Source organism: Dermacentor variabilis, chromosome 6 (assembly GCF_050947875.1).
Source record: "Dermacentor variabilis isolate Ectoservices chromosome 6, ASM5094787v1, whole genome shotgun sequence".
In the NCBI taxonomy this organism is placed as follows: Eukaryota; Metazoa; Arthropoda; class Arachnida; order Ixodida; family Ixodidae; genus Dermacentor; species Dermacentor variabilis.
Window position 1 is genome coordinate 188,477,588 of NC_134573.1, and position 17,179 is coordinate 188,494,766.

At 45.8% G+C, this 17,179-nt stretch overlaps 1 protein-coding gene across 18 annotated transcripts in view; it reads left to right on the forward strand.

Annotated features, from left to right (window-relative positions):
- LOC142585972 (uncharacterized) overlaps window positions 1-17,179 on the forward strand; it is a 148,879-nt gene that overhangs the window by 48,992 nt on the left and 82,708 nt on the right. For 10 of the 18 annotated variants that reach the window (XM_075697125.1, XM_075697136.1, XM_075697140.1 and 7 more), the window contains exons 2-3: window positions 12,169-12,234; window positions 14,236-14,385. In XM_075697125.1, coding sequence (XP_075553240.1) covers window positions 12,169-12,234; window positions 14,236-14,385 — 216 coding nt within the window. Of the gene's footprint in view, window positions 1-12,168; window positions 12,235-14,235; window positions 14,386-17,179 lie in introns of those variants that run through there. The other 8 variants (XM_075697133.1, XM_075697137.1, XM_075697141.1 and 5 more) reach the window with 2 other exon arrangements.

The window sequence follows — 17,179 nt, forward strand, 5'->3', positions numbered from 1 at the left end:
CTGATGGCGTCCCACTGTTCTGCTCCTGTTCGGATTACCGGTCGTAGCACCGAAATTTCGATGGAGGCAGAATGGAAATACACATTTGCTATTCAGTTCATAAGTGTTCAAACTCAATCCACGCCAGTGCGGCTGCGAGGCGTGGGCTTGTCGACTTCTTTCCTCTTGCACGTTATGTTTTTTTTTTTTCCATAGCTGAAATGTCGCACTTTAACACGTCGCTTGTGCAGGTTCCTCATCTGGCGAATCCATCGCCGTAATCTTGCCGCGCACAACTGCGCTCGTTTGTGTGCGCGTTTGCTGCCGTACGTGTTTGCACGAGACGGCACCGACGTCTGCGTGCGCGTTGAGGGCACTGCCCTATTAGTCGTATTCGATATGCGCGTAGCTGACGGTCATTCGTTGCATTCGGAAAGTTCTGGATACCGTCCCCGACAGTGGCGTAGCTAGGTCGTCTCGCACCCGGGGCCCATAGGTCTTCTGTCACCCCCCTCCCCGGGTGTAGCCGGCGGAAAGAGGGGTGTCTTCACACGTATATGACCCCCCCCCCCCCTTCACTGGCCCCTTGCACCCGGGGCCCACGGCCCCCCGGCCCCCCCTGTTGCTACGCCACTGGTCCCCGAAGACTTTATTCGCATGTAGATTGCATTGTGTGCACCGCGCGGTATTGTTATGGAACATTTGAGGAAACGCGGTAGTTGTCACCGAAAGCGATGTTATACCATGGTTTCGTGCGAAATGGAATTTTTTTTTTTTTTCACCGTTGCTCTATAGTCGGATACAACTCAAGTCTGCAGTGAAGCGCCGCCCACGCCCTTATAACCGCCAGCCACTGTTCCTCCGCGAGGCTGCAAATAGGTCGTACTTCAAGCTTTCCCTGTTACCTAAATAAGACGGTTACCACAAAAGTAAAATTATAAGCGCGTGATTTTATACGTTTTCAGTCGTCTATTACAGTAGAACGGTGAAAGCCTAATTCATTATTCGACTGAAATTAAATACTTGCTTCGCTGCAACTATTTACTGTCAAGTTTCACTTCAGTTGGCATTCAAGTTTCATGAGTAAAATGGGCTCAGCAGTGAAATGAAATTTACCGCGGACTTTTGAAGAGCGATATGCTCAGACTCCATACACTTTGTCTATGTCTGTTGCACACCTCATTGCTTCCGCCGATGAAAAGGCTCTCCAAGAACAGTAGACGCTCCAGAGATATCAAGTACGACGCCATTTTGAAAACGTCGCATGATGATGACTGTTTGCTTCTGTGATTGGCTAGCGGAGTAACCCAGCCGCGCGGTCCGTGTGCCTTGGTTGCCAACTGCTGTTCTTCTTAAAGTTTTATCCTACTATAGTGTGCCTAACTTACCTCTATGGAGCCAAGCGAGCGCGCGCTTGCCGCCAGAATGCCCTTCTGGTTAGGCATTTAATGTGTTCTGTCTGCTGGCAGTGCCGCAACAAGCTTCTGTCCCGCAGTCACTTCAATGGGACAAAATGTCGCTGGAAATTGTGGAGTTGAAGTTTTTGCAGCTTGGACAACCCGCCTGACCTGCGTGTCTCTCTAGTCGTCGTGTCCCAGCTTCGCTAGCAGCAGATTCTGCGTGTACGGAGTAGGCTTCCCTGTCCTGGTGTCGCCGAGTTGCATCACGGGACAGTGGTACCATCGGCTGAAGTTTAATGCTCTGAACGAAAAGGGGTCGCCGTGGAGCCAAACTCGTCTCTTCCTTCCTGGGCCCGTCGACGACGGCTCTTTCGTGTCGCCCCGTGCCTCCTGCCGGGCGTGAGCGTATGCGAGGCCCGCGCTACGCTCGCGTTGGCGTGAATAATCGCCCGGTATGCGGCGCGCTTGCGGCTCGACGGCGGTGACCTTGACGAAGATCCGAGCTTGTCGCTCGGTGCGCCAGCACTTCCCGTTGCGCTCGCTGTGGAGGAATGCGCCAGTGAAAGCTGGGGTGTGGATACGTGCGCTCTCGTCGTGTCATAATGTAGGCCTATATTAAACGTTGCAGTGTGGGCTGGCTGGATCAGCTGAGTGCATCACGACACGCGTCATGCATCAATACTGTGACCTCTTCGCGAGGGCGCATATGTTCTGCTTTGAACAGGGCGGTTGTTGTGGCACCATGGTTACGTGGTGCGCTGCCAGTAAGTGGCGTAGCTCTCCGCTTCTTCGAAAATAAGTCTTTCGTTAATCTTTTCGTTTCGTTATGCGCGCAGAGCGAGGTTTTGTCAAGGGAGCAAACGCTCCAATGGGCGATATGGGTCTCCATCCACCTTGGGTGCGTCATCCGAATGCAGAGCTTATCCCTCTAGAGTTACAAATGATGTTGATGATGATTTGGGATTCTTATGGCGCATCAGCCGTGCAGGCTGTGACGCGCCAAGCATACAAAATCTGGTAACTTATAGCGAAAGCGTCGTTACTATATAGCATTCAGTGAACGCTGTTGAAGAATGGCCTCCGAAGCAAGAATGTGCAAGGTCCCATCGCTACTGTACCATCAGCTAACTGCAGTCTTAGTAGCTTTGTTGATTCAGATCAAAGTCGTGGCTGATAACAACCGTGAAGAACGACGCTGTTTGACAATTTTTGTTTCTGATGCACTGAACGTCTGGCACTGCGTCACGATTGGAGCCCTTCTGCGAAGACGCCTTGTCCGTCCCGAGTGGCAGTTCTCTTCCTCGGCTGTTCCCTGTGCCTCAGGTACGCGGGGGCCCGGGGGTGCCCCCCCGTCACCACTTGTCACACGCATGCCTAAAGCGCCGACAAATAAATCTATTCAGTGGTCGACATTTTGCTGCCTTTTACGGCGAAAGCTGTGTATGACTAACCTTCCGTAGTTTTTTACCGACGTCAACAGAAAAAAATCATGTGGGTCAAACCTACTGATAGTGCAGAAAGGGTCCAAGCTCAATGGCGCATACCCCTGTGGGCTCGGGAACCTGTAACGCGCCCTTCGGGATCCTCGGGATGGACCCACGTATACGTAGCGCTGAACGCCTGCTTCACCTCCGCCGCGGGTCGGCCCGCCATGGCAGTATCTTGGGGTCTGAAGCAGTTCGCTTTTCGTTTGAGAGCTTTGACTGTCGTCAGCTTTCGCTGCCGTTCCATCTTCGCAGAGTGGAATGGTTGTCAATTTTTTCAATCATTTTGCATGGCGGTAGTTATCGGCATCTCCTGGGGTGTGAAGGCCAGTTTTCTCCGCAATTCGGTGCGCGCGCGATTAACTCGAGGTGAGTTCAGTCGTTACCATCTTATCAATGATAACGCGCATCGCTGTTGCTTCGTTAGTTCAACCTTCTTTGTTTAGACTGATCCAGGGACCAGGAAAGGAATTCGGTTCGTAGTCTGCTGGTCTATATGCTTGAGGAACGAGTTACAGCCGGAGAAAACGCCAGTTGCTTCATTATTTCCTCGAGTGGCGGCTCGCCGCGACGCTGGCAGATCGTAGGAACCATATACCCACAAATTAGAATAATGCGAAACAGCGTCCATCATCAGAGACTGCAATAATCGTTAAACCCATAAGCAACATGTCTGTCACCCGTTACCTCGTCTGGCTTTTCCCTAATTGTACAGCACTTCTCGTGCAAGATTGGCAACTGGAAACGAGAGTCGCAAGGAGTTGAGAAATTAAGCGATCTACTAAGAGAGAAAGCCAAGGCAACAGCCAAACAGGAAGGAAAAGCGCAAATTAACAAATTTAACCGTTGTTTGTGAAAATATTTATGGCTTTTTATTTAATAAAAAAGTAGGGAAAACGCCGCCGCAAGTGGAGAATAATTCCGTGTGTTTTGAATGACGCTTCTACAGTTACCAGTCTGGTGTAGCCACTTCTCTTCTGTGCTAGTGCGGGTGCTTTGAAGCGAAAAGCTTCACTACGCCAGTCAACGCCGCGCTTCGCGCGAGCCGGCGTATGGCGGAATTGGCTCCGTAAGCGTGTTCGGAGTCTTCGCAGGTGGCCACTGCCGCGCGCTATGCGTCGTCGTTTGACGTTCGCCGCGTGTTTATCGCGGAGGCCGACTGTTGCCATAGAATAGGCGTGCGCATTCAACATGGAAGGAGAAGAGAGTGACACTACCGATATAGAGAGCTGTGTTTATGGCTGTACAGAAATCGCAAGACAATGTGCCCAACACTGATGAATAAAGAAGTTTAATAATCCTGCATAACTTACGGTATATATCATTGATAAGCAATTTGCATAACTACACAAGGCACACGTATAGCATAACCATAAGCTAACCAAAGCATATCCATAAGTGAAACCGTAAGCATAACCATAGGCTAACTCATAAAGTATAACCATAAGCTAAACCATAAGCATCACCGAACCTTTTCGCTTCGAGATATCCAGGCTTAACCTTAGCTAAGCCCCATCCAATTTTTTCACACATTCCGCGGCGGGCGCTGTACGTCTAGAAACGCAGCGTCCTGCGCTCTACGCTGTTGTACGGGGCTGGTGACCACGCATCGTTACGCAACTTCCCAGTAACAATACGAGTCGGTTTTGGCACTCGGTAGAGCAGTAAACGAGGCATCCAAATGAACTGTGATTGTCTTGCAAATATATATTTCTCTAATTTTTCCAGAGCTAATTAAAAAAAATAGCGTTACTAGAAATCTTTATTTTAGGCTTTCGCTTGTTGTTCTTGGCAGTGTTCTTCCTGTGCTTCTTTCATGCGAGAGTCCATTTGATGTGGTTCCTTGTTTGCCAAGTAAAGGAGAGGTGTATCTCATAGACGTACCTGTGAGATACACCTTTTTCATTTCTCTTTTGCGGGTTTACGCATCTTTATTGCGAAGGTAGGCATTTTTCACATTTGTACTAGTAAAGGTGCCTCCCCCCCCCCCTCCCTCATTTGCATAGAAAAGTTACCTTGGGTTGGCCCCCTCTTCACCGAAAAGAAATCCTGGGTACCCGCGTGGTATGTCTAGTTCTCCCGGCTTTCCTGTTTCTCTCTCACTCTCTCTCTCTCTCTATTTTTTTTTTTTTTTACTTCGCGTTGGTATTTGTATCTTCAGTGAAAAGTATGTATGTTAGATCTTTCCCTTCCGTTAACGGTTGTGTGCGGCACGGCCGACTGTTTTATTCTGCCTTTGTCCGCTCCCTAATAAATCATTCTACGCCCTCTGTTGGGGGGCGGGATGTGCCGTCTCACCCCGGGTCCGTCTCGCGGAGCTGCTCTGACTCACACGGCGCAGGCGTAAACTGCGTGGCTGGTTAGCGAGAGAGGCGCGTTAGCGTGGGTGGCCCGTTGTGTGGTTTCAAAACACGCTCGTTCCTATTCCTGCTCTGGCTGACTAGGGCTGTGGCTCCTGCTTGGCATACGTAATGTCTATTGCGACGGCCGCACGTGATCCAGACAACTTTTCTGGACATATGCTGCAAGGTGAATTCACATGGTCGCGAAGGCAAGGCTGAAATCAGTTACATCAGTTACAGTCGTGCGATTGAAGCACGGCTACATCTCGCGGGGCAAAACACTAGCTGATGAAAATTATACTTCCAATACGTCACCAATGGAAACGTCTGAAAGGTACAGACAATGTCATTAGAATAGGAAAATGTCAAGTCGCAGTCTGTTTGCTTCCTTAGGCAGCCCGTAGTTTGCCCGTAGGAGCGAGGGTGCGGAAACTCCCTATACCTCCCCTGGCACACTCGGTTCCATGCCGATACTAGCCGATACGCAGCGGCAGCGCCGCTACCATGCCGAATATCCAACTGGAAATAATTAACAAACAAAACTATGCCTCCATGACGTCACGGATGAGGTCTGAAGATAGAGGGGAGGGTGCGCAGCCGGGAGGAGGAGGCTTGCCGCGAAGCCCTCCTTTCCCACTTGCTAGCGGGCTGTTTTCGTGCTCTCTTGCAGGTCCGCTGGCCGCGCGGCGACAGCTTGAGCGTCTTGACGGTCCGCTCCGCCCTGAGTTGCCCCGCTAAGCCACAGCGCAGCGACGGACGATTTTCACGTTTTCGTTATACGTTTAGCGCAGCGGGGCGGACCTTTCGTTGTTGCAGCGCCCTCTGGCCAAAGTCAGGGTAATGAAAAGAAAAAAAAACGCCAATTGAACACTCTTACAAAGTAAAACCAATATATACAACTTATTTGTCGGTGAAGTATCTAGACGTGCACTGGTAATGCGTTACCACTTGATTTTATCCAGTGGAAAATGAACTGCCGTCTTGAGGAATGCCACGGGATAGCCAGCGAGCTTGCTTTTGCATCCAATCCAATCCTTTCTGATGCTAATACTAGCCAATGTGCTGTGCAGCATGCTCCTCTCAGGCAGCTTGTAGATTGTTTAGCTGAGCATCTTTACGGTCTGCTCTGCTCCGACTGGCACCGCTAAGCCACAACAGAGCGGCGGGCGATTTTCACATTTGAGTTATACATTTAAGCTCGATAGCGTTAAGGAGCCCGTGTCGCAGCATATCCGCCATCGGACGTCATTTCTGAAAAAAGATTTTCGAACCAACCATACCCAGGCAATACATGTGACGCAAGGAATTCACTGAACTAATTGAATTTCTCAATCGTATGTCGAAATGCGGGGTTGGTTTTAGTGTTCCCGTTCTGCAGTCAGAGCCATGGCAGCGCAGCCAAACAAACACCCACTGAATAAAAACTACTGGCATAGCTACTGGGAACCAACCGTCTCAGCAAATCTCGATTCTTTCTCCACGATCCTGGTGCAAGAGTGTTGGGCCACCACTGTGCTTCATGGAGCATTTGCTTGCCAAAGCTGGCTGCGTGACGTAATGTTCCCTCCTATACTTTTCCTTCCTCCATGGGAGCTTCAGTTGTTGAGTTGGCATTGCTTGAGAAGGAAGCAGAGTGGTAGGAGGTGCGATATTCAAATTCCGGTGTCGCTTTCATTTCTCTAAACGAACAGTGCATTGAGCAGCTGCCTCTGACGTGCCGAGACCCGGGGGCCTAATCGGATATTGCAGTGCGACGACATGTTGCCTATTGAAAAGTGCGCCACTGTTTCCATTGCTTATTATTATTATAATTTTGTTTTCTGGCTTTGTGCGACACCCTCTAGCTACCATGCAGAAAAACTAATACTAATGAATGTACTAGTGGTCATATGTATTACTATTTGAGAACATGTATAAGCTTGAAAAGAAAAATGTTTCTTTTTATATAATAATTTTATCTGTAAGAAGCAAGAAGTATTTAGTATTGTAGCCTATTTGCACCCAAGCAGACAAGAACTAGGCACGTCAACTTCTGAGGAGTTCGCCGCTTACCGATTGGCTGCTCTCTCCCTCCCGTTCTCATAAATTTTGCGGGCCGCCTGCTTTGTGACACTGCAGCAACTGTATGTGTCCTGTTACGAACGAAAATGTCTGATTGTGCCCCTGTTGTGTGCTTTGTGTACGCGTGTGATATGAGCTAGAGATGGCCACAACGGTTCACTTCAGTGAGCGGCTCAGAACGGCTCGGCTTACTGAAATGAACCGGTTCATTTGAACAGCTCACCAGTTCACTTAAACCTGTAACCTGTGTTATGCGTCCGCCCTGTCTCGTCTTTTTATGCCGGCTCGTCCCCTCTCTGTCACACGTACCTATCATTTTCTTTCATTTTTTATTCTGTTGAGCAAAAGCGCTCATGCCATCGCTAACATCGCTAACATCGTTAACAATCATGCCATTGTGCCAGGACAAAAAAAAATAAATAAAATAAATGAAGTCATATTACAACACAACAGATCATTGGCCTCGTTTTATTGACCTGCTAATGATACAGGCTCAGAAAATGCATAGAAGTGGATGACATGGAGGACATTTTCATGAATACACTAATTAGCACAAATAAAGACCAGGACATAAATTGTACATTCAATTGTTGTCTTGAAAGATACAGAACACATAGTTTTCGAAGGTTGTTGCACCAGCGCACAATGTGCAATCTGTGAGAGTCATGAGACATTATTCAAACAGCAGCAGGAAACGAATGGTACAACCCTTTGCTAATTAAGACCTCTTTACTTCTCCCTTCGGTTGCATCAGATGCCACACTATAGGGCACATGCAAAACCACAAGGACTGCCGCGCACACCGCATACAGCAAGCAAGTACGAGTAGCATGAGCCTGCCCACGCCGGCCACGACTTATTGGCAAGAAAACAAAACAATGAAACCCAGCAGAAGATCTGGCTCTGACGGAACAGTTTGGCATGGCTTGCTGAACGAGGGAACTGGCTTCCTCTCTCCAAAAGAACCACCTCTTACTTTTACTGAACCACAGCTCGCTCATTCCTTAAAAAGAGTGCCTCAAAAGACAGCCGAAGGCAAAGGGGTGGGGGACAGGAGGATAGTCGCTTTCTCGCATCGCTTATAGAAGGCGCGGAAGTCACACCCAGCAGAAGACCTGACCAGCTCTGATGGAATGGTTTTGCACGGCTCACTGAATGAGAGCGAACCAGCTTTTTCTCCAAAAGAACCGCTGCTCACATTTACTGAACCACGGCTCACAATTCTTTTGCTTTCTTGCGCCGCTAATAGATCGTGCGAATGCCGCACCCAATAGAAGACCCAGCTCTGATGAAACGGTTTGGCATGGCTCAATGAACGAGGGAGAACCAGCTTCCTCTCACCAAAAGAACCGCCACTCTTTTTTACTGAACTGTGACTCACTCACTCTTTAAAAGCCTCAAAAGTTCTGGCTCGCTCCTGAGTGACCCATCTCTAATGTGAGCTGGCGTAGCAGACGACTTGGCACTAGAAGCTTCAAAAGACACATGTACATTTCTTCCACCGAGAAGTTGGCCCCCGAAATGTAGATGGCGCAGCCGTGTATCCACAAACTGCCATTGCAGGACGTATGGGCTTTTACTGGAGCGAAGCTACCGTGCACGCATATTCCTTGTACGCTGTCGCTGGTCAAGAAGGGAGCGCCATTTATTTATGTATTATTGTTATTGATAATAATAATAATAATAATAATAATAATAATAATAATAATAATAATAATAATAATAATGTTGTTGTTGTTGTTTGTGTTAGTAGCTCTGAACAGTCTTGCCACCTGGGCCTTGCATTCGCTCCTGGTATGTCCTTGAAAATTCACATGTAGAGGCCAATTTCTGAACGGCGTCCTGTTTTGTCAAGTTGTGCGGAACCGCGAGCTTTCGGAAGTATCTTTTATTAGGTTCACAATTTCTGCTGCATGACAAAATAGTTAAGGAAGCTGCCTGCTCACTGCATTGTCTAATGCGAATGCTTTGCATTCGCAGTGCTTCCATCGGGCACACTTTCTGCATGAACAGTGCTTTTTGACAAGAAAAGCATTTACTCTTTCATGTGTCTGTGTATAGACAGATGCATTTTGAATACCTAAAAAGAAAATAATTTGCGACTTGAAAATGAATCTGCCACAGACTTCGAACTCACCGCTCCACAAAGTAAAAGCGTCCCCAAGTTCTCTCCAAAGTAGAATGCCGGCCACTGCTTCTTCCTGGGCGGGAAGTGCGATGATGGAAGGCTGCCCATTCCTTTATTTTTCCCACTGGTGCTGTCAACACGCCTTGCGAGGCTGACACCTTTCTCCGTTGGTTGTTGCTACCCTTAGTTGACAGGTCCGCACGCGGCAACAGCAACTTCATGCGGGTCGTTGAATGACCGGAGCCGACAAGAATGCCTCGCTTTGTTATGCTGTTTTGCCACTGTTTCTTTTGGTAGCTCAACGCAACTGCATTGGCAAGGGGCTCATTTCCGAAGCTACTTTGACTCTCATCTTTGTTTCACACACAGAGTGCACGTCCATTGCTCAGCTGCGAAGCTTTCTGTCTGAGAAAACCGTATGGGTTGCCTTAGTAATCTCGTGCTACATTTGAGTGGATGACACCTTTTCCTTTCACGAACCTTCCTCCACCTTGCAAGATTCCACAGAACTGATTTGCCAGATTTAGTGTCCGTGTGCTTCGAGTTCTCAAATAATTCTCCCTCGCGCTGTGTTCTGCTATCCTCCTGGTTAGCTCAGATAGTGGAGCTGCCACTCCAGAAATTTTTGGTTCCGGGTTTGAATCCTGAGCCAGGACGGAATGTTCTTGAACTGTGAAACTCTTTCTCATAAACCCGTATAGGCTTCCTTACTAGTCTTGTGCTACATTGGGGTGGATGACAGTTTTTTCTTTCATGAAGTACTTGTACATGTTATTTCATCTGCTTTCGCTTTCTACCTGCCCAGTAGTTCTTGCTGCACTATTCTTCCAATGAGCCACACAAGCTTCTTACCCTAGTTCATTCCTTGCACAGTCAACAATAAACATGTTTTATTGCAATAGTAAATATACGCACACTCTGGGCACATCTGTGCCATCGTGCTGCTCTGGCATCAATGGCGCATTTCCAGCCTACGCGTGGATGGCTAGGCTTCCGGAGATGCGCAGCGTGTTTGGCTGCATATACAAAGGAAGCTTAGTGGTTGCACCATCAACTCTGCTCAGTAGGCTTAGCTGGAGCAGAGCATTCTGGATTCTGCTGAAGAGCCATGTGCATACTACACCATGGTGCATACACTGTCTGAGCGGAACGGAGACTAGATAGTAAACATCAAGCTAAATCTGATCTTTTCATTGGGAACTGACAAACACTGACGTCTCTCTGTCAGTCTTACCTCTTGCACCATTAAAGCGCTATACCTGTAATGCCACTGCCAGTGTTCCTCTCCACACTAGCATTCCTTGTCCTTGCTGTGCAAGAACAGTTGTCTACCGGGCTGCATCATATCGTGTCACCTCCCCACATTGTTAGAACACCGTATGAGGCGCACAAGTGCAACCTAAGCCTTTCTACAACTTTCAATGCTTCGCTTTCAGGCAAAACTTCCAGTTTTTTTCTGTTTTTAGGTGATTTGGAGAGTACTCGTGCTCCAGATGGTGCAGACTACCAGGGTGTAGACCTTACTTTTGGAGTGGCAACTATGAAGTTAGAATGACACCATAATCATCGCCCATTTTCAAATCCATGGAATGGAACAGGAATGGAATGATGGCACCAATCAGGCAGATGGAAGGGAAATGAAATGAAGCTCAAGATCATGGAATGGAGTTAGAATTGAAGGGACACATAGTCATGTAGCGCTAAACATTCAGTTTAATTGAGACTAAAAAACTGCTATATTTGCCTATTACTCTTAACTAGACTTGGCCAATATCTTAAATTTCTCAGTTTTTACTGAATACCGGCTCTTTCAGTGTCTACTTATAGGTGACTGCCTCTGTCACAGTAATTACTGACAAAATAGTATTCTAAACATTCTACACTTCTGAAGACTTGGAAACTTTTGTGCATTACAGGGTTTTAACTTCAGTTAAAGACAGTGGTTTTTATTTGCCAAGAAGGATTTGATTTAGCAAGAGAATGCTTGTTTTATGGCACAAGGATGGAGGCCAGAAACAGTGTCATAAACGGTTGCCCCCTGCTTCATCGCATGATGATTTGATGCACGCATCATGTTTTCTCACACACTATCAATACCCAGGAGGCATGGTAACAGGTGGTCACAAAAGAGTGCCTGAGAACAAGAAAAATGAGGTTCATTAAAGTATGATGATAAATGTGAAACAAGAACACTGTCCTGCAGAATGCATTGTGCTTTTTAAAGTGACAGAATAATACTATGTACGTAAAAATATAGTATGTAACATTATTTGTAACGTTGTTAAGGATTCACAAGTACGTTTTTTGGTATGAGCCACGCAGGTAGTAAACAATTAGTGAAAGCATTTCAGTTAATGGAATTGGAAGAGTGGAATGGATCAGCTGAGCCACTCCAGGAGTGGTAATGGTTCAGCTCTCACCATTCCAAGGAGTTCAAGGGAGTGGAATTAATGGGATTCCCAATCTCCGGAATAGAGTGGGAATGGATGGAAGGCTCCGCTCCGCAACTTTGGTGTAGAGCTCATTTGTATGCACTTTCCAGGCAGTTATTGTTCAAATTCCAAATGCAGTGAATGAATTAAAGGACATATTTTTGTAGAAACAGTACTGTACCTTTCTTATATACAGCACAAATAAGAGCAGCTTTGTGCTGCCATGTCACTCAGGATAAACCAGTGTTCTTGCAATTCATGCTCATGAAGTTGTGTTAGTATGAAAGCTGACTGTTTGCATTAGCCAACGAATTAACTGGTTGGCATTTCTTGATGTTACAGATTCAAATCACATAACGAAAAAGTCAGCATGTAACACACCCATGGCACAAAAGTCACCAAAGCAAGGTGAGAGTTATGACACCGCACACTTCTTCACGTAGCACATTCTTTGTTTGCAACTAATAAATATTTCAGCTGTGTGTGTATCTTTTGACAGTACATGTATTGAAAATCATTTGTATATGTTCATTTCTAAAAGGAGGAAAACTCTTTATGTGATACAAATTAGTTAGAGACCTGTCTTTTGAAGCTGGAGTACAAATAATCATTAAGGAACTGTGGCTAGGTTTGTTCCCTCTGTTTCCTGTAAGGTGAAAGTGGCAGGTGAGGCCATCCTTGAAGGGGTCCCAGATAGGCATTTGCTTCTGGCAACCTCACTTGCCACTGTTTGTGATGACAGACGCATAACCTATTCTCTTGTTTATGTTAATCACCAATTGCTGAATACTTGCCACTGTGCAACTACTTCCAGAGCTAAGAACTAGCCCCTGTTTCTGAAAACTTTAATCCCATACTGTTCATGAGCTTACAACTATGTTATGAGAACAAATGGATAATCACTGCCTCTTCTACATCAAGCACTGTGTACTGTAACTTAGGACCATAGGTAAACCTCAGTATAACTAAGACAAATATAACAAATAATTTTGTATAACAAAGTAAATCAAATGTATCTTGTTGGTATTGGCTTGTAACAAATTTATGCTGATACAAGTGTTGGATAAAACAAGGGTATTTTCATATTGGATGTGACTTTTTTATAACAAGGTTCAACTGTATTCCTTCAGGTTACATTTGTTCTTTGCTGCTTATTTTCTTTCTTTTTCATTTGAGCATAACTTGCTTGCCTAATTAATTTTTCACCACTGGACTCAGCTTTCAGTAAATCTGTAATAGTAAAAAGGTCTGTTCAAGGGCACAACTATACAAATTAAAATTAACTGGTAACCTAAAGAAACCTTGAATAATTCACGAGCAGGTAGCTTCACGCTCAGGTGGCTCATGAAACTGTATGCTGTGCAGAGAATCTAAGTGGAACATGGGTGGTGAACGTCATGTGCACTGGCGTTGGGGAAATGCACGCAGCGCAATAGCTGCTTTCCTGTTCTTGCTCATGCCGCATCTACCAATTAATCGCGATTAAATCATTCATTGAAAAATAATGTGAAGTGAGCATGGACCTGCATGCCCCATGGGCACCACAGCAGCCTTCTTGGAAGGGGTTCAATTAACAGACTTGTCTGAATGGCTGACTTGGTGACTGCGCACAAGTGTCAAGGTGTTGGCAACTGGAAGCAGCGGTGTGGTGCTTTCTGAGCATGAGCCTTGCTCACCGGCTTATGGCTTAGATCCGTGATAAAATGTACGGGTACTCGTAGCAGCTGCCGACAGTTACACTAATGCCTGGTCGCATTCATATGGTTGTCAAGTCAGCCATTTAGTAGAGTTAGTTTGAAGTTCCTTTAAAGAGCACTGCTGTCACGCATGACATGTTCATTTCACTGTTTCTTTTTCTTTTATTCATTTTCGTTTTTTTTTGCTACACCTTTAAAACATGCAAAAAATATTAAAGAAAGATGTAGCAGGCTAGAAACTGTTGGATATGTTGTTTCCAAATAGAAAGTAAAATTTGGCATTCAAACTTATGCCATTAGACCAGTGATTATAAATCAGCTGATTAATTCTGGCCATTTAGGTATTTAAATGTAGCAGAAAGAACAGTCCACCTTGCCTAAGACTTTTGCTGACAGAACACCACCGGTCCCATGCTCGCATCTTGCAGCCTTTCTTTTTTAAAAATAATTTGGCTTATGTGAGCTGGGACACCCTGTACATGTAGGTGGTGGCACTAAGAGGATAATTTAATAACAATGTGGCATGTGGCGAGCTTTCATGTGTACGGGCTTCTAGGGGTAGTGGCCTGCTTATATATCTGTGAAAAAAAGTTAATAAAAGAGTGGATTTGTCAGTTGTCAGTCATTGTGTGTGAGGAACAGTGAGAAAGGAGGAGGTGGGTGCTGAAGGGCAGGACGTGTGATTTGAGTGGCTCTTGTGCTGGGTGCCCAGACATGTACTGGTTCGCGTATGCCGCGGACCCTCCAGCGGAGCGGCACAGACGGGGTCTCTGGGCCCAGCAGGTAGACGAACTAGCAAGTCCCGAGCAGGAGCTCAGTGGTGGGACAAGTGCGCAGAAAGAGTCCCCCTGCTCTCCTCTAGGTACGTCGGGGTGTGCACCCCACCAAGGGCTCCCTTTCCCTCCCGTGCAAGAGCATGCTGGCCGAACCCCCTTGGCTGAAGCACGAGGTGTTATAGATGGGCGCATGGTCCAGCTGGATGATCTACATTGGTACAGCTGGTCTTGAGTTGCGTTTTAGGGCTGTTCAGTGCTGTGGGCTGGATGGGGCCAAGAGTTAGCTATGCATCATGTTCACTAATTTGGGCTGCTTGTTTCGCTTTTGATAATTCAATATCAGTGTCTGCATTGTGCATTGTTTTCTTGATTTTTCATATCACGAAGCTTACTGGCACTGTAAAGGCACTTTGTAAGGTATCTTACATTTTGCGGCCACAAGAAGCAGGCTGTGCCCCTCAGTAAGAGATCCCATCTCCTTTGTGTTGGGCAAGCTATTATTGTGGTGCTGGAAAGTTATGATTGCAGGATGTGTTTACAGTATGTAGGCATGGCCTGCCTATGTATCTATGAAAGAAAGTAAAGTGGAATTCCTGTTTTTTGACCATGTCACTTCTTGGTCTATGGCCTGAATCTTGAACTGTATGAGTTCTATGGAATACAAATGTGTTTGTTTTGCTTTAGTTTGCTTTAGTTTGATTAGATTAGACAATTCAGTACTGGTAGACTTTTTTTGTCTGTTTCCTAAGTTTTGATGGCAGGCAATTTTTCATTCCTCTTTCACTCAACGTGTGCTTCTGTTAATTGATGATTGATAGTATCACATAGATGCAAGATGCCACTCTGTCTCGGCAGTGAAAACAATTGCTTAAACATAAACTGCTTTGGCTAATGTTAGGTGATACAAGTAATTAAGCTGTATTGCATGATTTGTGTTCTGACTACTGCTGGCAAGGTTATTCTTCTTGGAGTTTCCTAAAATTTATTGAGAACGTGCAGTCTGGTTGCATTTGTAGAGCGTGCAAAGTGTAGTGTAATTGCATCCTATCATTGCACGCCATTTGAAGCTAAAGCCAAGGAAAATGCAAGATTCACATGAGGGTGATTTAGGATAGTAGAACCGTTTTTCCCTTGCAGTCCCACCTACCTGGCAGCTTTGCACACTCTGGCTAATCTGTGCCACATGTGCACCTGGCATGGTGGAGTACACAAAGTCACAGTAATAACAGTGTGCTAAATGTTATGTTGACTTACAATGACCTAATGAGACCTGAAGAAAGCCCAGTGATTCAATACCCTTTCAAGTCAGTTATTACCGACTAATAGGTTACAGACTTTAGGGGCGGGGGGGAAGTACCATGGTTAGATGTGTTAGGGCAATACCTCCATTATAAGGACAAAGTGACCATCTCATATAATCTGCTCTGGGAAAAACGACTTTACCTGTACAGGTAAAGTAGCATTGTGTGGCAGGTAAGAAGGTTGATGCAACTCCGGTAATAAGTTCATTGAAATGGAATTGAATCGTTACACTTTCTTCAGGTCACATAGGGATATATGAAGTCGACATAGCATTTAGCATATCATTATTACTTTCTGTTAACATTAGACAGCCTAAGTTTAATGGTAGCATAATAACGAGGTTAAGGGAAATAATGTTACTCTTTCGCAAACGGACCTTGCAGAAAGTGGGAAAGCATGATAGTTTAGTTCATGTGCGGGACACTATTCCATAACACTTTGAATTTCGCGTACATAGTGCACCTCAATGATTCTATCTATTCGTCAAGCCTTGTGTATGCTTTCAAAGAGTGTGAAAGGGAGTGCAATGAAAATGAAAGCTGGGCGTGTGTTGTATTTGTATTTTCGATGTTTGCCAATCCACGGCGAAATCAGCACAAGGAGTACAGCTGTTGACCGTAGCACCCGAGATCTTCCCATCTCAAGAGGCCATATGCCGTCGCACCTATCTCCCAACTTCACCGAGAAGTGGCGCTGCCATCTCGGAGGTTTCCCTCATTATGCTTCAAAGCTTTGGAAACGAAAAGTGATAGCATAAAATCCATAAGGTTGTCCATAATACTCCATTGTCCAAGCAGTCTGAGACTAAGTGATAGCCATTTACACAGTCATTTGTTACGAGTGAAGTGACTTCTAGAAAAGCAATGCCAAATTCAGTTAGAAATGGGCGGCCGGGACCACTGCCATGTTTTACATAAGCTATGTAAACCATGCGAAGATGGTTACATTAAATCAGAGAAATAGCGTGCATACACTAAACCCTATTGGTTGTTGAGTGTTCTGTGCATGCACATTTGTAACATGCTATTCTGTTAAGCCCGCTATTATGCTAAACATTCTAAACTAAAGCTGTCTCAGCATACCACACCAGGCGCCTGTGTGGCTCAAATTAGCCAGCATGCACAAAGCTATCGAATGGATTGAACCAAGGGCAATACAATTCCAGTATGCTGCCCTCTAGATTAAGGCACCATCTCGTGGCATTCGATGTGTACATCATAGGCACTTTTAGTTGTCAGGGAAAATAAAACAGCATCACACAAATTAGCATCATTGTCAGTGACAGCAACACGATACACCATTTACCTATAGTTTCTTGTGCACCTGGCTTCAAGTCTGGAATTAATATTTCTTGTTTACCATTTCTATTTTATTATTCAAAAGGAATACTATAGTGTGTGAGAGAGCGTACAGAGGCATCAATAGCAGATTGTAGCCACTACTACCAAGATGACAAAGAAAAAAACTGACTGGCTAGTTGGTTGGAAGTGCACTAAAGCAACCTTTCTTATTATCTTCCAGCTGTGTGTTTGCGCACTTGCAGGCATGAGCATGCGCCTGTGTCGAGTGAATTCAGAT